Source organism: Macaca nemestrina, chromosome 5 (genome assembly GCF_043159975.1).
Source record: "Macaca nemestrina isolate mMacNem1 chromosome 5, mMacNem.hap1, whole genome shotgun sequence".
In the NCBI taxonomy this organism is placed as follows: Eukaryota; Metazoa; Chordata; class Mammalia; order Primates; family Cercopithecidae; genus Macaca; species Macaca nemestrina.
In genome coordinates, this window is record NC_092129.1 from 77363942 (window position 1) to 77384091 (window position 20150).

General features: G+C 49.7%; 1 protein-coding gene across 5 annotated transcripts in view; it reads left to right on the top strand.

Annotated features, from left to right (window-relative positions):
* The window catches only part of LOC105478739 (synaptojanin 2), a 118580-nt gene that overhangs the window by 86653 nt on the left and 11777 nt on the right, over positions 1–20150 (top strand). For 3 of the 5 annotated variants that reach the window (XM_011736349.2, XM_011736346.2, XM_011736350.3), the window contains 11 exons: positions 972–1053; positions 1854–1994; positions 3931–4123; positions 7236–7394; positions 9430–9586; positions 10960–11077; positions 13861–14079; positions 14184–14262; positions 16010–16178; positions 16581–16754; positions 19447–19581. In XM_011736349.2, coding sequence (XP_011734651.2) covers positions 972–1053; positions 1854–1994; positions 3931–4123; positions 7236–7394; positions 9430–9586; positions 10960–11077; positions 13861–14079; positions 14184–14262; positions 16010–16178; positions 16581–16754; positions 19447–19581 — 1626 coding nt within the window. The remainder of the gene's footprint in view (positions 1–971; positions 1054–1853; positions 1995–3930; positions 4124–7235; positions 7395–9429; positions 9587–10959; positions 11078–13860; positions 14080–14183; positions 14263–16009; positions 16179–16580; positions 16755–19446; positions 19582–20150) is intronic. The other 2 variants (XM_011736347.2, XM_071096647.1) reach the window with 1 other exon arrangement.

Sequence of the window (20150 nt, forward strand, 5' to 3'; positions counted from 1 at the left end):
AAGGGGATCTTTTTGGGGAAAACACTAGCAGGCTCCACAGCAGTCCCACTAGAGATGCACCAGCTTCCAGAGAAGGAAAGGAAAGTGCTGTGGTTACTGTTGCCAAGCAGACCAGACAGAGGGACAGAGATTGGTTTTTCTTTTTTTTTTTTTTTTTTTTGAGACGGAGTCTCACTCTGTCGCCTAGGCTGGAGTGCAGTGGCTGGATCTCAGCTCACTGCAAGCTCCACCTCCCGGGTTCACCCCATTCTCCTGCCTCAGCCTCCCGAGTAGCTGGGACTACAGGCACCCACCACCTCGCCCGGCTAGTTTTTTGTATTTTTTAGTAGAGACGGGGTTTCACCGTGTTAGCCAGGATGGTCTCGATCTCCTGACCTCGTGATCTGCCCGTCTCAGCCTCCCAAAGTGCTGGGATTACAGGCTTGAGCCACCGCGCCCGGCCTATTTTTTTTTTTTTTTTTTTTTTTTTTTTTAAAGAAAAAGCTTTAAGTCAGGGAAACTAGAGGTTCCAGGTTGCCCACTGTAGCCAACAGAGAAAGCAGTGGACAGCCTGCCTGGCCGCTCACTGACAGAGGCCACGTCCTCCTGGCTGGACCCTGGGGAGGCAGGCAGGCATCTCCCTTTCTGCAGCAGCTATGGCTGGGCTTGGGGGCTCAGGAGACTGGGTGTCAGAGGTCGTGACTGGAGAGATTCAGTCAGTGGCTACAGGGTTATATTAAACTCTGACCTCTCCCCTGTTCAAAGGGAACAGAATGGATGGAGGGCCCCTCTGGGCTCACTGTGCTACATTGAAGCCAGGCATTTCTGAAGCAGATTCCACTGGGGCAGTTCCCAGCAGCAATGATAGCCACCTGGAGTTGGACTCAGGCAGTGGACAGCGTGGCTTGGGAGAGGGGACTGGGGAACCCCATGAACTTGTAATGCAGGACTTGGTGGTCCTGACTTCTGTCATCTCTTGCCTTGCTCCCCAGATGACAGCAGCCCAGCTGACATATTTGCTGTGGGGTTTGAAGAGATGGTGGAATTGAGCGCAGGGAATATTGTCAATGCCAGGTAAGGGGCCAGGTGTGTGGGGCCGGGCAGGGACTTCCTGAGTCAGGTGCCTGGCTGGGAGCAGAGCCTCTGAGGCTCTCCTGGAGCTAGCCTGCTTCTGAGCCAGCTAAGCGGTGGCTCTGGCTGTGTGGGGATCTGTCACCTGGCTCCTTCTCCACGCTCACACATGCACCGCCCCATTCTTTCCCTGCTACTTAGGAAGTAAAAGGAAGGGCTGATGATTGCTGTGTTTTCTCTGCCGTGCTCTAGCCTTGGCCACTTGTTGAGGCTGATTTACGCTGCCAGAGGGAGCTGGCATGTGTGGACCTGGGATGCAAGGGAAGGGCAGGGCTAGAACTGGGAGAGTGGTTGACTCATGTTTCCTAGGGAGAGGTGAGAAAACGCGAGTGCCGGGAAGAGGTACTTTCCTCCTGCATACCAGAGCAAAGGAAAAAATCAAATCCACTGGATTTGTGTTTAATACGAAGTCAACTGGACATTCCCCCACCCCCTGCTAAACTGGCCTGGCTTTATTTTAAGGAATTTTCTGAACAAATAAATAAGACTGACTCTGTGGGGCTGCTATAAGGTCCTGGGTTGGGTTTCAGAGGTCAAGGAAGGGCTGCTGTGATGTGTGAGACATAGCCAAAAATACCCAGATCCTCCACTAGAAGAAGGAAAGCATGACACTCATGTTGGGGTGCAGGCAGTGTGAAATCAGTTCTGCAAAGAGAACAGGCCTGGGCTGGAGCATTTGGTAGGTGGGAGATAGATGTGCTTCCAGCCATCTGTAAACAGCATCATTTCCTTTTCTCTTCCAGTACTACCAACAAGAAGATGTGGGGTGAGCAGCTTCAGAAAGCCATCTCACGCTCTCATAGATACATTCTCTTGACTTCGGCACAGCTGGTGGGCGTCTGTCTTTATATCTTTGTACGTCCATACCATGTCCCGTTCATCAGGTAAGAACATTCCGTTTACACACATCTGGGGAACAAGGGGTTGTTAGTCTTTGTGTTTTGTTCTTTGACTTCCTCCTCCTCCCCCATCCCCTTCTGTAACAGGAATCGGGACTTGCCATTATTTTAGATAAATGTAGCAAAAACCCCCTAGGAAAAACTGGGCTGAATAGAATATTGTCTGGCAATTAAAAAGCCACCATGGGAAACGTCCAACTCAGGAAGCTGAACTCTTAGAAAGAGTGTTACATGATTGTCATCGCCCAAGCTCAATTCTGTGTAAGGAAAGGGGTTCCTTGTTGGAATCTTACAGACAGGAAACCTCTGACCAAGAGCTGAGTAACTCACTGGGAAATGCCAACTCTTTTGTCTCTTTTTAAAAGAATTCTAAGTAGAATGGGCCTTTACAACTGGGGCCTCCTTGTCATTTCTCCAAGGTGCATGCTTTGTGAGCGTCGGAAAGGGGGCGAGCTTAGGGGCTGCATTCCTCGTGGGGTGTGGGTGTGGGTGTTTGGATGCTGGAGGAACTCATCTTTTCTCCAGCTTGCAGATGGCCTCATCTTTCCACCTGGGCCTACTTGTGGCTTTCGAATTTCCACCAGCCTTTCGGCGGGCTGGCAGCAAGCGTTGAACTGACCTCCCCACTGAGCCCCTGGGTCCCAGGAAGGGCCTGTGCCTGTCTAGAGCACCACAGGTGCACCCCTGCTGCACCTGGAGACTAAGACAGTGCTGCCTGTAATCCTCTTCTCTGACTTTCAGAAGATGTTTAGGTCCCTGTCCCTCTGCTTGTGTTATTTTGCCAGCTTGGCAGTATCCCAGGTTAGCAGGTGAAGGTTAGTAAGAGTTAAAGGCAAGGGCAGGGTGAGGGTGAGAGAAAGGGCTCAGAACTGAGGAGCACGAGGTTTCCCAGGCTCGGTGTCCTCGGCTTCACGCGCCTTTAGCCCTGAGCTGCTTCCGCCTCCACCCCTTCCATCAGTCATCCCCCCAGCCTTGTCTACCAGGGAGCAGATGCACCAGCAGGCCTCAGTCTGTGGCACGGCTGTGGAAATGTTAACAAATGTGCCTGTAGCCCATGTTTCTATGGACTTGTATGCATTATGAGTTGGCATTTTAATGCGAGCAGGCTCTGGCATTGCATAAAAGTCCGTTTGAGACCACCTACCCAGCCCAGCATAAACAGCTGCCGGTTTCCTAGCTCTTAAAATGCATTGATTGCTGGGCGTGGTGGTTCATGCCTGTCATCCCAGCACTTTGGGAGGCCAAGGCAGGCAGATCACTTGAGGTCAGGAGTTCAAGACCAGCCTGGCCAACATGGTGAAACCCCGTCTCTAGTAAAAATACAAAAATTAGCCGGGCATGATGGTGGGTGCCTGTAATCCCAGCTACTTGGAAGGCTGAGGCGGGAGAATCACTTGAACCTGGGAGGCCACCATTGCAGTGAGCCAAGATCACGCCACTGCACTCCAGCCAGGGTGACAGAGCGAGACTCTGTCTCAAAGTAATAATAATAATAATAATTAAAAAGTTGGTTGCCCAGATGACACCTCCCATGCATGGCGTGACAGCCACAAGGGAGTGGGGTGGGCTGGTGGGTGGTGATGTTCGTGCTGCTCCTGGTGGCAGTGAGAAGCTGGGGAGATGCAGGGATTGCCCTGTCTTCGGCTTCATGGGGTGCTCAGGTGAGCAATGAGCGCTTGCCAGTTGGGGTGTGGAGGAGGTGTCCAGGCAGCAGTGGGCAGCAGGAGGGAGGCGGCTTCCTGACCGGGAGTCGATGATGGCCAAAGTGGCCGCTTCGTTGAATTGGACAGACTCTGAGCTGATGATTTTGGAGCACTCAGAGCGGCAGGTCCTGAGCTGCTGCTGGGCCCTTCTCTGTGACAAAGCAGGGTCATGTTTCTCCTTCAGGACCCGACAACATGCACACATCCTTCTGTTCCAGGGACGTGGCCATCGACACAGTGAAGACGGGCATGGGGGGCAAGGCGGGGAACAAGGGCGCCGTCGGCATCCGCTTCCAGTTCCACAGCACCAGCTTCTGCTTCATATGTAGCCACCTGACAGCCGGACAGTCCCAGGTGAAGGAGCGGAACGAAGACTACAAGGAGATCACCCAGAAACTCTGCTTCCCAATGGTGAGCGGTGCCATGGGGGCGGCCAGCACCTCCCTGCTCAGCTCAGTCCCAAACGTGACTGTTGATAGGAGCCAGGCATTGGGAACATAACCACAGGGAGGGCCCCTGCTTGGAGGGCTCAGCGCTGGGGGAGGGGGAGAAGGCTGTGTCACCCCATGGAATTGACCTGGGGCAGGGTTAGCCGTGTGCCTGGAGGGGGCCAGCTCTGCAGCATCCCTCCCCTCCCATTGCTGTGCATTTCCTGAGTGTCTGCATGGCCGCTGGATTTTGTGTGTGTACATTTTCTGATTTTCTAATTCAAGTGATGGTTTAGGGAAGAAAACCATGTCCGTGGTCTGTCCTGTCCAAGTGGTGAAGAACATTTGAATCCACACAGCCTGAGACTCCATCTTCCTGAGATTCACAGTCCTCACATGTACTTTCTGTGGTGGCTCAGATAAGAACACCCTTTTGACCAGTGGACCCTTTTTGACCGGGAACACGGTTCTTGAGCAAGGAGCCCGGATCCTCCCTGTCCTCGAAGCTGCAATAGTGAACCACACACTGCCCTCTCGTGGCGGTCCAGAGGGTTTCATCCTGAAACTGGAGGACTTTCTTTTCAAATCTAGACATTAACGTTCTCCCTCCTGTGCAAAGATGCTACCCGGCACAGCTTCAGCGTGTGACACACATGAGGCCCACCTATTCCCCGAAGTGAGGATAGACTTCAGCTGTTCTTGCCGCAAAATATTCCACTGTCTGAGAGGTGGCGGGCTGGGTCACAGAGCTCTTCCCTGTGAGAAGACATCTTTAAAACTGACATCCCATTTTACTGGGCTGCATGAGCACTCAAGGCAAAATTTCCTTAGTTTTCAATAACAAGTGCCACAGTTCTTGTTGGAGTTATTTCTTATGTTAAAAAAGAAACAAATGACTTGAGAAGTTTTCAATTGTGTGTAATGTAGTTTAGGGAAAAAAAAGAAAAAAGTCTAACCCTTGTCACTTAAAAAGTGCTATTTTGGGGCCAGGTGCGGTGGCTCACACCTGTAATCCCAGCACTTTGGGAGGCTGAGGTGGGCGGATCACCTGAGGTCAGAAGTTCAAGACCAGCCTGGCCAACATGGTGAAACCCCATCTCTACTGAAAATACAAAAAACAAAATTAGCTAGGTGCGGTGGCGTGCACCTGTAATCCCAGCTACTCGGGAGGCTGAAACAGGAGAATTGCTTGAACCCGGAAGGCAGAGGTTGCAGTGAGCTGAGATCGCACCACTGCACTCCAGCCTGGGTGACAGAGCAAGACTCCATCTAAAAAAAAAAAAAAAAAAAAGTGCTACTTTGACATAGTAAGCTTGGGATGCATAATAAGTAAAGGATTTATAATGTAGTTCTTTTCTACAATAAAAATATTGAGGGACCTATTAACAGTCTACACTTCTTTTTTGTTTTTGTTTTTGTTTTTGAGACAGAGTCTCGCTCTGTCGCCCGGGCTGGAGTGCAGTGGTGTGATCTTTGCTCACTGCAAGCTCCACCTGCCAGGTTCAAGTGATTCTCCTGCCTCAGCCTCCTGAGTAACTGGGATTACAGGTGTGCACCACCAGGCCCAACTAGTTTTTATATTTTTAGTAGAGATGGGGTTTTGCCATGTTGGCTAGGCTGGTCTCGAACTCCTGATATCAGGTGATCCGCCTGCCTCAGCCTCCCAAAGTGCTGGGATTACAGGCATGAGCCACCGTGTCCAGCCAACATTCTACACGGGTATTTTCTGATACCGTAGTCACTGGCCATAAGTAGCTATTTAAATTTAAATTAATTAAAATTAAATAACGTTTTAAATTCCTTGCTTTCACTGGCCACATTGAAAATGATCAGTATCCACGTAGCCAGTGGCTCCCGCATCAGACAGTACAGAGAACATTCCGGTGCTGCAGAAAGTTCTGTTTAGCAGTGTTGTCTAGACACTCATTTTATTTGGTTGGGACCCGTTTAATCTTCTGTCCAGATTATTGTCATGGGGGGAGTGGAAATGCCTCATATTATAGGAGAAGAGAAACTGATTTGGGAGCTAGGCAGATGGGAGCTGAAATCCCATCTGTATCATGCACTCGCTGTGTAACCTTCAGCAAGTGCCTTTGTCTCTGAACTTTTTTTTTTTTTTTTTTTTTTTTTGAGACGGAGTCTTGCTCTGTCACCCAGGCTGGAGTGCAGTGGCCGGATCTCAGCTCACTGCAAGCTCCGCCTCCCGGGTTTACGCCGTTCTCCTGCCTCAGCCTCCCGAGTAGCTGGGACTACAGGCGCCCGCCACCTCGCCCGGCTAGTTTTTTTTTGTATTTTTTAGTAGAGATGGGGTTTCACCGTGTTAGCCGGGATCGTCTCTCGATCTCCTGGCCTCGTGATCCGCCCGTCTCGGCCTCCCAAAGTGCTGGGATTACAGGCTTGAGCCACCGCGCCCGGCCTGTCTCTGAACTTTTGTTGTTTGTTTTTTTTAATCGAAGAGAGATCTGGTGGTATCTGCTTTGTGCACCTGGAACAGAGCCCAGCCCTTGCGGATAGTTGATCCGCAGCAGCTGCTGTCATTGTGATTCCTGGAGAAGAGACAGGAAAGGCAAGGACCCCGGGAGCTCTCCGGGGCTGAGCTGGGGCCGTGGGTTCCTAGGACTGGGCAGGATGGGAAGGAGGAGCGAGAGATGGAGAAGGGTCACCTGAAAAAGCTCAGGAAGTTATATGAAGGTGCACATCCTGAGCATGTATGCTGCTCTTTCGAAACCTCATTCTCCTAACGCTGAATGCTGGGTGCTGCTTCCTAGGAGCAGACACTCCAAAGCAAGGGTGCATCTGGTCTTCTGGACGGGATCCGTGGAGGAAATGCTGGCCATGTTGCTCTCCTCCGTTTAGGGTAGGAGCTTCCTTCTAACCACTCAGAAACACTACTATTGAAAATTAAGCTGTGTCAAAATGCCTCCATAGTTGTATGGGATGAGTGAAAAATGAGATGCTCTAGTAGAAAACTTTCTCTTTTTTAAGTAACATTTTAAGAAAAATACTCCTGCTTGTCCCCGTGAGCTTGTTTTTCTCCCCTCTCCCACCTTCCTTGCAAGATGGGCTGAATGATTATTATTTTCTTTTCAACTTAGGGGAGAAATGTTTTTTCTCATGATTATGTATTTTGGTGCGGCGATTTCAACTACCGCATTGATCTTACTTATGAAGAAGTGTTCTATTTTGTTAAACGCCAAGACTGGAAGAAACTTCTGGAATTTGATCAACTACAACTACAGAAATCAAGTGGAAAAGTAAGTTGTGCTTTAAACATAATTTTTAGCAGCTGCTCCAAGATGGAATGATATCTATGAGATGTAGAGGCTGGTGCAGCAAATTCAGTTCTGTGAGTGGATTTCACTGTTTCCAACATTGTAGAAAACAGGTGGACTCGTGAGGTTATAGTACAGGAGTGGCTGTTCATACACACGTCCTGTCCCTCTTTTTTTTTTTTTTTTTTTTTTGTGAGGCAGAGTCTTTTTCTGTCATTCAGGCTGGAGTGCAGTGGCACTATCTTGGCTCACTGCAACCTCTGCCTCCCAGGTTCAAGTGATTCTCATGCCTCAGCCTCCCGAGTAGCTGGGATTACAGGGGTGCACACACCTGGCTAATTTTTGTATTTTTAGTAGAGACGGGGTTTCACCATGTTGGCCAGGCTGCTCTCTAACTCCTGGCCTCAGGTGATCCGTGCACCTCGGCCTCCCAAAGTGCTGGGATTACAGGCATGAGCCACCATGCCTGGCCAACCTTCTCCTCCTTCTAATACTGTTATTTTAGTGCCTGTTTCTTCCTAGCAGGATGGGCTGAGATGAAATTCCATTTACCTGTGGAGAAAGAAGCTGGTTAAATGTGTGAGGGCCAGGTGTGGTGGCTCATGCCTGTAATCCCAGCACTTTGGGAGGCCGAGGCGTGCGGATCACTTGATGTCAGGAGTTCGAGACCAGCCTGGCTAACATGGTGAAACCCCATCTCTACTAAAAATCCAAAAATTAGCTGGGCATGGTGGCAGGCGCCTGTAATCCCAGCTACTCAGGAGACTGAGGCAGGAGAATCGCTTGAACCCAGGAGTTGGAAGTTGCAGTGAGCCGAGATCATGCCATTGCACTCCAGCTTGGGCGACAAGAGCAAAACTCTGTCTCAAACAAAAAAAAAAAAAAAAAAAAGTGTGAGGACAGGGCACATAAGGTCTCTCCTGAAGCAAGATTTAGATGTTCTTGGAGGTTTACTGTGTCTTCCCACTTCAGCCCCTGCCATTGTGTGGAGTGCTAAAGGGTTGCCACATAGACAAGTGACCACACCAACCTCCTAAAACAGGTTTTCCTGTCTTCCTACCACCAACATTCTCACATCCTTTCAGTGATCCCCGAGAGAATGAGGGTGTGTCTGTCCCTTGGGCTTCCCATGGAAGCAAGGCCAATCCAAAGCTAAACAAAGAAAAGAAGGACATGCATAGGGGCTCACGACTGTAATCCCAGCACTTTGAGAGGCTGAGGTGGAAGGATTTCCTAAGCCCAGGAGTTTGAGAACAGCCTGGGAAACAGGGAGACCTTGTCTCTACAAAAGCTAAAATTAGCCGAGCATGACAGTGAGCGCCTGTGGTCCCAGCTACTTGGGAGGCTGAGGCAGGAGGATCATATGAGCCCCAGAGGTTGAGGCTGTAGGGAGCCGTGATTGTGCCACTGCACTCCAGCCTGAGCAAAAGAGCAAGACTCCGAGGAGAGAGAGAGAGAGAGGAGAGCTGACTTTCACTCTGTGCTCTGTGTACTTAGCTCATTTAGTCAACAAACGTGGATGAAGGTCTTGGTGGTTGTGGGCCAGACATCGCACCAGGCATGGGACCGTAAAGATGAGCACCCCGACCCCTGCCTCGGACACTGCATTGTCTCCTCGGGGGCAACAAGCAGACAGTGGATAGATCAGACACTGGAGCGGGTAGGAAGATACAAGGGTGGTGTGTCCCTCAGTGGGATGAGCTAAGGATCACTTTTTTGCTAATTAAAAGACACACATATGTCCAGTTTCAGATAGATTTTCAAATGTAATGGAGCTTGTGTTACTTTTTACGAATAGGGACTTGCGGTGCTGACGAGTTGATAGGTGCAGCACACCAACGTGGCACATGTATACATATGTAACAAACCTGCACGTTGTGCACATGTACCCTAGAACTTAAAGTATAATTAAAAAAAAAAAAAAGAATAGGGACTTGCCTTTTTAGTTTTCATTTTTGTATATAACATTCAGGATCTAAAACTAAGGCGGCCTGATGACTTCTTTTTCTCCCAATAGATTTTTAAGGACTTTCACGAAGGAGCCATTAACTTTGGACCCACCTACAAGTATGACGTCGGCTCAGCTGCCTATGATACAAGCGACAAATGCCGCACCCCCGCCTGGACAGACAGGGTGCTGTGGTGGAGGAAGAAACATCCCTTTGATAAAACAGGTGAGGGGGCCATCCCCATTCTAGAGCCGGCAGAGGGTGAATAAGAAATGCGGTGGAGGGAAAGTCATATTTACCCAGCCCCATGCGCTGCTACAGAAATCAGTTTCTTCATAAGCCCAGATGGCACAAAAGTCATCCCAGACCTTAATCCCTAAGCTTTGGAAGTTGTGCTTTCGGGGAGCCTCCTCTTCTGGCCTCTTTCTTTTTTTTTTTTTTTTTGAGATGGAGTTTCACTCTTGTTGCCCAGGTTGGAGTGCAGTGGCACAATCTTGGCTCACCACAACCTCCACCTCCTGGGTTCAAGCCATTCTCCTGCCTCAGCCTCCTGAGTAGCTGGGATTACAGGCATGCACCACAGCTAATTTTGTATTTTTAGTAGAGACAGGGTTTCTCCATGTTGGTCAGGCTGGTCTTGAACTCCCGACCTCAGGTGATCTGCCCATCTCAGCCTCCCAAAGTGCTGGGATTACAGGCGTGAGCCACCGCACCCGGCCTCCTCTGGCCTCTTTCTAGAGACAGTGAATAGATCTGCTCCTGGCTCTCCCTGCCCCTGCCCCTGCATCACAGCTCCCCCCACCCCGCACCCCCACCTCTTTTTTATGGGTGGGGAAGAGTAGGGGAGCATGAGGTTGCCTCCCTGCCTGCCCCCCATGCTCCCCCTCATGTTCTTTATCCAGCCTGTTTTGTTCAGCCGCACTCTTACCTGCTTAAAGCCCTAATTCCAAATTGGACGTGAGTAAGACACAGTAAAAATAAGTTAAGTTTTTAAAAATCATTAGTTGTCAAGTATGTTTTCAACAACTGTTGATGCCCAGGTAGGAAGTGAAGTTTATTTAAAGTTAGAATATCTGTAACTAGTACATTTAAAAAAAAAAGAAAGAAAGAAAAAAAATCTAATTACACATTTTGGTAGAGAATAGCTGGGAAATTGCATCTGTAAAAAGAAAATACAGATTTTCCTTCAGATGAGTTTGTGAACACCTGCGTGGCCCCAGGACTCTGAGAGGCAGGGCCCAGAATGAGTCCACGTGTTCTCAGCTCCTGCAGCTCTTACTTACTGTACCAATTGCTCCCAACCTCCTGGGATTCCTGGAAACCCGGCAGCAACACTGTGTCTCGAGCCCACAGCGGGCACGCTGGCGAGGACTGCAGGCATGGTCATGACAGTTTTCAATAATTATATGTGTAGAATGTTTTTAACCAAAGGCCCCAAAGCATCCGAAGCCTGGCTTCAAGGTCGAGGAGTAAGGAGGATGAGTCTGGGACATGGGGTGGTTCGTGGCGTAGACCTCTATTGTGGAAGTTTCACAATTGCATTCTTGGATATTGACTCGATTCTATATGGATCTCTCGAATGGAACCCCTGCGAGTAGCTGGAGAACTCAACCTTCTGGACAGTGATTTAGATGTTGACACCAAAGTCAGACACACGTGGTCTCCTGGTGCCCTCCAGTATTACGGCCGTGCGGAGCTACAAGCGTCTGATCACAGGTGAGGTCCTCACTTCCATGGTGCTTTCTCCTGTGTTGGGGAAGGCAGCGTCTCCCTCTCCACAGGGAAATGCATGCTGTCCCCATAGGGATGTGTGTGCGTGTGTGGGTGTGTTTGCGTTCATACAATACACCAAAGAACAAAGAATGATAGAACAAATATCTGTGGACCCACCACCAAGAATTAATAAATGTTAACATTTTGTCATTGCTCCATATCATAAATGACATCATTTATGAAAATTTCAAAGATGCAACCTATGTATTTTGTGGCTTTTATATTTTCTTAAATGATGTCATTGTGCAACTTGCTTTTTTGTTACTATTTTTGAGATAGAGTCGTGTTGATGTTATAGATCTGGTTCATTCATTTGTAACTGCTGTGTTGTATCCCACTAAATAGGTCCATGGAACTTACAACTTACTCATTCACCTCTTGATGAATATTTTCTCCAGGATTTTATGATTATAAACACCATAGGGTTTTCAAATCTGGGATGCACTACTTTTTTTTTTTTTTTTTTTTTTTTTGAGACAGAGTCTTGCTCTACTGTCCAGGCTGGAGTACAGTGGTGTAATCTTAGCTCACTGCAACCTCCGCTTCCGCTTCCCAGGTTCAAGCAATTCTCCTGCCTCAGCCTCCCAAGTAGCTGAGATTACAGGTGTAAACCACCATGCCTGCCTAATTTTTGTATTTTTAGTAGAGACGGGGTTTCACCATGTTGGCTGGTCCCGAACCCCTGACCTCAGGTGATCCAACCGCCTTGGCCTCTCAAACTGCTGGGATTACAGGCATGAACCACCACACCTGGCCTTAGGATGCAGGGCTTTTTAAATGCTCTGTGCATCATGCATTGAGGATAGAGTTGGGGGCAGCAGAGGGAGCACCATGGGCACCAGTGCCTGTGCACTGGGATTGCTGCAGAGGAAGACTCACCCTGCAGAACGTCTTTAAAGACAGAGGAGAGAATGGCATTTGAGGGTGTGAAGAGGGAAGAGTTTGATTTTCCCAAGGCTGCTGCCTAAACTCTCATGTCAGTTTCAACTTTTACAGGGAAAGAAATTAAGAAAAAGAAGGTGGGGAACAGTTGGTAAACCAAAAAACCTTTTTTTTTTTTTTTTTTTGAGACAGAGTCCTCCAGGCTGGAGTGCAGTGGCACAATCTTGGCTCAATGCAATCTCCACCCCCAGGGTTCAAGTGATTTTCATGTATCAGCCTCCCAAGTAGCTGGGATTACAGGCATGCGTCACCATGCCTGGCTGATTTTTGTATTTTTAGTAGAAACGGTTTTGCCATGTTAGCCAGGCTGGTCTCCAACTCCTGGCCTCCAGTGATGTGCCCGCCTCAGCCTCCCAAAGTGCTGGGATTATAGCCACCATGCCGACTCTTTAGATAATTCTAAATTCTTTAGATACCTGTTGTTGCAAATACATACCTAGAAGTGAATCTTGAGGAATCTTCAGATGTGTGACGTCAAGGTTTGCTAGCTCAATGTATTTTGAAACCTTAATTTAACCAATATTTCTTGAGGGCCCTTACATGCCAGGCCCTGTTGCTGGCCTGGAGAAAAGCAGTGAACAAAACAGATGAAACCATGTTGTCATGGAATTTTCTGGACAGGACAAACAGACAATAAACAAACATAAGTGCTGTGAAAGAAAAAAAGTAGTGGCAGGAGTCAGGCCAGAGTTGAGCTATTTTCAATCAGGCTATGTAATTTTTGTAAGAAAGGATTTTCTGAAAATTTGTAAATAGAGTAATACCCATCCCTATGTCAGAATTACTATAAGGATTTGTATTATTTCCTGCTGGACTGTTTTCCTGTTTACATCATGGATTTTTACATTATTCCTAATGATTGCATAGAGTACTGCATGAATGTATCATAACTGTTTCCCCATTAAGAAACAAGAGCATTTTTGCCTGGTGCAGTGGCTCATGCCTGTAATCCCAGCACTTTGGGAGGCCGAGGCAGTCGGATCACCTGTGGTCAGGAGTTCGAGACCAGCCTAGCCAACATGGCAAAACCCTATCTCTACCAAAAATACAAAAATAAGACGGGCGTGGTGGCATGCGCCTGTAATCCCAGCTACTTGGGAGGCTGAGGCAGGAGAATCACTTGAGCCTGGGAAGTGGAGGTTGCAGTGAGCCGAGGTCACGCCAGTGCACTCCAACCTGGCAACAGAGGGAGACTCTCACTCAAAATTTAAAAATAGAGCATTTCCCTTTTTTTCCCCTCCCATCAACAATGCTGTAAATGATCAACCTCATGCATTAAATCTTTGTCTGAATCCCTGGTCATTTCCTTAGAATAAGGTCCAAGAAATGAGATTACTAGATGAAAAGAGATGAACAATTTTGGAACTCTATGTAAAGTGCCAAGTAGCCCTCTGAAAAGCCTGCACCCCTGGCAGAGGGCAGATGTCTGCTTCCCCACCTCCTTGGCCATGCTAAGGATCACCACGTCAAAAATCTTTGCTGATGGCTGGTCATTTTCCAAGTACTGGGATATGTTATCAGAGAACCACACTTTATTTTTCCCCTCAAATCGTCTTTAGATAAAAATGCCAAGGTGATACTAAGATTAAGGAAAGATGAAGACTAAAACACGAAGGCAGGGCAGCTAGCCTGCAAATCCACCTGCCGGTGGCCACATTCACAGGTTGTTAGCGTTGATTGTTTACAGAGAGCCCTGGGGGACAGCAGCTGGGGACTGGAGGCCGGGGGTGTGGACATCTGTCCCAGGCTAACTGTCATCCCTCTTTTGTTGCTGTCTAACACAGACCCGTGCTGGCGATCGTGGAGGTGGAAGTTCAGGAAGTCGATGTGGGTGCTCGGGAGAGGGTTTTCCAGGAAGTATCCTCTTTCCAGGGCCCCCTGGATGCCACTGTTGTAGTAAACCTTCAGTCACCGACCTTAGAAGAGAAAAACGAGTTTCCTGAGGACCTGCGTGCTGAGCTCATGCAGACCTTGGGGAATTATGGGACAATTGTTCTTGTCAGGTAACTGCTCCCCTGGTTGATGTGGGTTCCAGGGGCTGTCGGTGAGGATCCGTGAGAGCTGCCAGGTCGTTCTTGGCACTGACTTGGCATATCATTTATTCCAGGATCAACCAAGGGCAGATGCTGGTGACTTTTGCAGACAGTCACTCGGCTCTCAGTGTCCTGGATGTGGATGGTATGAAGGTACGCTGTACTTGGCCACACTGTGGAGTGAGGTCAGATCAATCCCTATTTTTACGTGGGCATGTCTGCTCCCTCCTCTTGCCCTGACCTGTGCCCAACCTGTGACTTTTTTTTTTTGGGGGGGGGGGGCCGGGGACAACGTCTTGCACTGTCATTCAGGCTGGAGTGCAGTGATGCAATCACAACTCACTACAGCCTTGAACTGCCAGGCTTACGCGATCCTGCCATCTCAGCCTCTCAAGTAGCTGGGACCACAGGCACATGCCACCACGCCCAGCTAATCTTTTAAATTTTTTGTAGAGACAGGATCTCACTCTGTAGCCCTGGCTGGAGTGCAGTGGGACAGTCATGGTTCACTGTAACCTCAGCCTCCAGGGCTCCAGTCATTCTCCCACCTCGACCTCCCAACGTGTTGAGATTACAGGCATGAGCTTTCATGCCTGGCCACCAATCTGTCTTTATGTATAGACACCATATGTGCGAGAGGGAGTTTGGATTCTTCACTCTGGTTCTGAGATGTGTCTCATGTCTGGCTCTGGCTACTTGCAAAATAGGGAGGAAGGTGGGGAACGGTGGCTTATGCTTATAATCCCAGCACTTGGTGAGGCCAAGGTGGGCAGATCACCCAAGGTCAGGAGATCGAGACCAGCCTGGCCAACATGGCAAAATCCTGTCTCTAGTAAAAATACAAAATTTAGCCCAGCACAGTGGCTTACACCTGTAATCTCAGCACTTTGGGAGGCCGAGGCGGGCAGATCATGAGGTCAGGAGTTCGAGACCAGCCTGGCCAACATAGTGAAACCCCGTCTCTACTAAAAATACAAAAATTAGCCAGGCATAGTGGCAGGTGCCTGTAATCCCAGCTACTCGGGAGGCTGAGGCAGGAGAATCGCTTGAACCCAGGAGGCAGAGGTTGCAGTGAGCCGAGATTGTGCCACTGCACGCCAGTCTGGGTGACAGAGTGAGACTCGGTCTCAAAAAACCAAACAAACAGAATGGGGAAGAAGAACATCAGTCACTGTGTCTCGCGTTAGAAGGCAGCTCTACCAGCAGCGGCAGAAGCTTAGCCATTTCAGAGTGTAGTTCTCGCCTAGTTACTTGATTTGTCTATGCTCGCAGCGCCACGTGGGAGGCTGTTCCAATCTTTGCCTTTAGAGTATGTATTTTGGAATATGCAGCTCATAGATAGTTTCCATTTTTATAGTGTCTTGGCTTTAAATTTGTACCAAATGGGAAGCTGGAGATGACGGTTCAACTTTTTTTTTTCTTTGAGATGGAATCTTGCTCTGTCACCCAGGCTGGAGTGCAGAGGTGCAATCTCAGCTCACTACAGCCTCCGCCTCCCGAGTTCAAGCGATTTTCCTGCCTCAGCCTCCCAAGTAGGTGGGACTACAGGCACCCACCACCACGCCCAGCTAATTTTTGTATTTTTAGTACAGGCAGGGTTTCACCGTGTTGGTCAGGCTGGTCTCAAACTCCTGACCTCAAGGGATCCACCCGCTTCGGCCTCTCAGAAAGCTGGGATTACAGGTGTGAGCCACTGCACCCGGCCCAGTTCAATTTTTTTTCAACCAGATGTATGAGAGCTATGCTGAGCCTGCCTGAGGTCTGGATCCTTGGTTTTTCACGGCCAAACATGAAGATTGGCCTCATTGCAGGTGTGTGGGTTTTAGTGAGAAGCATTGTGTGATCAGCAGGAGTGGTCATGATTTTTATTTATTCCTGGGTGGCCGCTCTGCCCTCCCAGGTGAAAGGCAGAGCAGTGAAGATTAGACCGAAGACGAAGGACTGGCTGAAAGGTTTGCGAGAGGAGATCATTCGGAAACGAGACAGCATGGCGCCCGTGTCTCCCACTGCCAACTCCTGTTTGCTGGAGGAAAACTTTGACTTCACAAGTTTGGACTATGAATCAGAAGGTTAGTGACCCTGCAGGGAAGGACAGGCAAGCCATTCTTCAAGCAACAGGCCTGAGCTTTTAAGGACACCTTCTAAAGCCTCCCTTGCAGAAGTGACAGAGGACACGTGCAGGGCAAGCCATCTGTCCCATGTGATGAGCCATGTTTGTATGTGTGGACGATGCATGCCGTGCTACCTGGGACCGGAGGCGTCTAAACTTAGGCTACAAACTGGCTTTGAGGATGTCAGGGCTGTGGGCATACCAAAGGAGCTGGGGTACCATCCCTGCTGGCACCCTGGCCCTGGGCTGCGTGGCAGGGTGCAGGTGTCCTGACAGGAGCTGAACCAGTCCCACTGATGAAAGACCGAGCCTTTCCCCCTCATTGTTTTCACCCAAACTGTGATTCATTTCCTTCTCCCAGGGGATATTCTTGAAGATGATGACGACTACTTGGTGGATGAACTCAGTCAGCCTGGAGTCTCGGACAGTGAACTTGGGGGAGACGACCTCTCTGATGTCCCTGGCCCCACAGCACTGGCTCCTCCCAGCAAGTCACCTGCTCTCGCCAAAAAGAAGCAGCATCCAACGTACAAAGGTAGCCCGACCCTTCTTTTCTCAGGAGCATCTGCCACGGAGTCAGCTCAGGACAGATTTTTCTTTTTCTCTTGGTGCTCTGGCACTATGTGATATCAAGTATGCAGGTCCCAGGAGATACCTAAACCAGGCAGGCCAAGCGAGGGGTAGGGACTGAGCCCTGCAGAGGTAGCCAGCTCCAACACCCTGATTTCCTCTAGTTAATTTTTTTTTACAATAACTTGTACCCCCCATAACACACCAGATTCAAGATAATTCCTGTTTCCTCTGGATATTCAAATGTCCACGGTTCTGAACTGGTTTTATATTTGTGATTATTTCCTGCCCCCAACAAAATTCTTCTGATTCGGCCAGGTGCAGTGGCTCACACCTGTAATCCCAGCACTTTGGGAGGCCCAGATGGGCGGATCGCTTAAGATCGCGAGTTCAAGACCAGCCTGGCCAACAAGATGAAACCCTGTCTCTACTAAAAATATTGTTTAAAAATTAGCAGGGCATGGTGGCGTGCATGCCTGTAATCCCAGCTACTCAGGAGGCTGAGGCAGGAGAATCACTTGAACTAGGGAGGCAGAGGTTGCAATGAGCCAAGATCGCCCCACTGCACTCCAGCTTGGGTGACAAAGTGAGACTCCTTCTCAAAACAACAACAACAAAAAACTTCTGATTCAATCCCAGTAGAGACATATTCCATATCTATGTCCTGAGTTGCTGGCGTATGGTCACATACATATAATAACATATTGTTATACAGTCATGTTATATGGTCACATAATTGTATCATTTTAGACTTGAGAGGCCCTGAAAGGTCACATTAATTGAACCACACACCCCTAAATTAAACAATATAATTTTTTTCTTTTCCCCTTTTTTTTTTTTTTTTTTTTTGAGACAGTGTCTCACTCTGTCTCCCAGGCTGGAGCACAGTGATACAATCTCAGCTCACTGCAACCTCCACCTCCCAGGCTCAAGCGATCCTCTCGCCTCAGCCTCCCAAGTGGCTGGGACTTCAGGGATGCGCCACCACGTCCAGATAATGTTTTTGCATTTTTTGTAGAGATGGGGTGTCACTGTGTTGCCCAAGCTGGTCTCAAACTCCTGGGCTCAAGTGACCCTCCTACCTGAGCCTCCCAAAGTGCTGGGATTACAGGCCTGAGCCACTGCACCTGGCCAATAACTGTTCTGAGTAGCTTTTAAAGCCCACTAATGTTACATGGCTGGCAGGTCGGGTAGTTCATATTTCAGTGTCAGCTATGTTGATGCTGTTCCATTCATCGCCAGGCATGCCTCTAGCTGTCAGTCACTGAGCCCCGAGTTGGAGGACAGCTCTAACCAGCAGGTGCAGGAGCTTAGCCATGCATTGGGCCCCTTGAGCTGGGGCTGAGAGCAGAGAACAGGGCTGAAAGTGGATTAAGGCACAGCTCAGGGAGGGTACTTTGCCAGGAGAGGTGTGAAGACCTCCAAGCCCCTTTGACCGTACGCTGGTCCCCACACTGATCAATACCTTGCCTATACCGAACCATCAGGAGCTTTTAAACTTATGGATTTTTGAGCCCTGCCAGAGAGATCTGGATTTGGCAGGAGTGGGGTGGGACCCTGGCATTTAACCAGGCTTTCCAGGTGGTTTGGACGCACAGCCAGGTTTGGGGACTTCTGCCCAAAAACGAAGCAGCAGCCTTCGCCAAGGCATCGCGGTGGTTCTTTACATTGCTCCTGCCGCGGGCTTCTGCCCTGGAACTGAAGTGGCTGGAGGGATGTGTTCTTCCCATAAGAAGGACCTTTTTCTCGGGAGTGACCGTCACGCAGGCAGCCTCTGGAGCCAGTGCAGGTGTGAGCACAGATAGTCCTTTACATGAAGAAACTAATAGAGCAACCCGGGACACGTGGGCGGCTTTGCTACCTGGTGGGCATTGAGAGGGTCTTCCCTTGATGCTGTGGGGTGTTCAGTAATTCCCATTTGTAGGAGAAATCCTGCCTTTCCCCAGTTCCAGTCTCCAGGACACACGGGGTGGAGCTGCTGGATACAAGGAGTGGGGTGTCTGAGTCAAAGTAAAATGGAGAGGCCCATGCTTCAGGGGAGCCCTAGGGCTGCTGATTTGATCTGTAATGAAGCAGGAGCTGTGCCTTCTCAGGATCTCTCAGCCTCTTGGAAGGTGCGTGCAGGGCAGATCAAGATGGCAGAACCTTGGGAGTGGCCAGCCATGGGCCCACAGGGTTTGGGATTTGATGAGTGAGCAAGACTCCTGGTCCTAGGCACTGGCCATTGCACGCCAGGCTGCTCTGCTGCCAGAGCAGGGAGAACACCCTCAGCTTCCTCAGCCGGTGTATTCTAGAGTGAGGAATTGAAAATGTCTTCCCGTGGTTAGGTGACTCTTCAGGGGCTGTGGTTTGCAACTGTCTCCTCCACTCCGCACAAGTCTTGTTATTTCACAAGAAAACACACTTTCAAATAGCTCAATGTCTCAAGTCTGAGAAACACACATTGTCCATGGTTCACTGCATGTTCCAAGCAGGCACTGGGTGTCCTCCCCACCCCCGCCCCTTGCCGGCAGACAGGGGTGCCCATTTCTGGACAGAGCCTTCAGCTGTCCTGCAGCAGGTCCCCCTGCACAGTCAGCCTCCTGTGCTCAGACCTGTGTCTGACATGCTCACATGTGGAACAGACCGTTGTACTCACACCCCGCCATGTCCTTCAGATGACGCGGACCTGGTGGAGCTCAAGCAGGAGCTGGAAGCCGTCGGGGAGTTCCGCCACCGTTCTCCGAGCAGGTCTCTGTCGGTCCCCAACCGGCCTCGGCCACCTCACCCCCCGCAGAGACCCCCCCCTCCAAGTAAGACTCTGCTTGCTTTCAGCTCCCTGGATGCCTGCCAGGAATAACTGCGCATTCCCTGCCACTGAAAACATGGCTCAGAATCCACTTCTCCCCCGCCTTCGGGTCCCCACAGGACTTCCTCCTCCTCGGGCTCCTTTTTGTTGTAAATCCAGTACATGTTTGACGTCAGGGCTGGTTGTGTTTCTCATGGCAAATTAAATGGCTCCTTTGCAAAGCTGCTCTTCACCCTGGAGCTGTGCTTCTGCTTCAAGCTGCTCTCCCTTGGCAGCTTTAGAGGATGCAGAATGGGGGCAGCAGCTGTGGGAGGGACGTGAGCTTCGCAGTCAGACATCTCTCCTCAGCGACTGCACAGTCCTCCCTCTGCTTATGAGGAATCTGGTAAACCCAGGTCCCCGCCTGGAGGTGACCCAGTCACCCCTCTGCGCTCCCAGGCCTCCTGTTCCCCGGGCTCAGAACAAGCTCCCCCTTAGCCTGGGTCTAGGAGCATTTTCTTCTGGTTCCTCGAACAATGCTTTGCCCATCTAGCCCTCCCTGATAACCTGAAAGCAAAGCTGTGATGTGCTTTT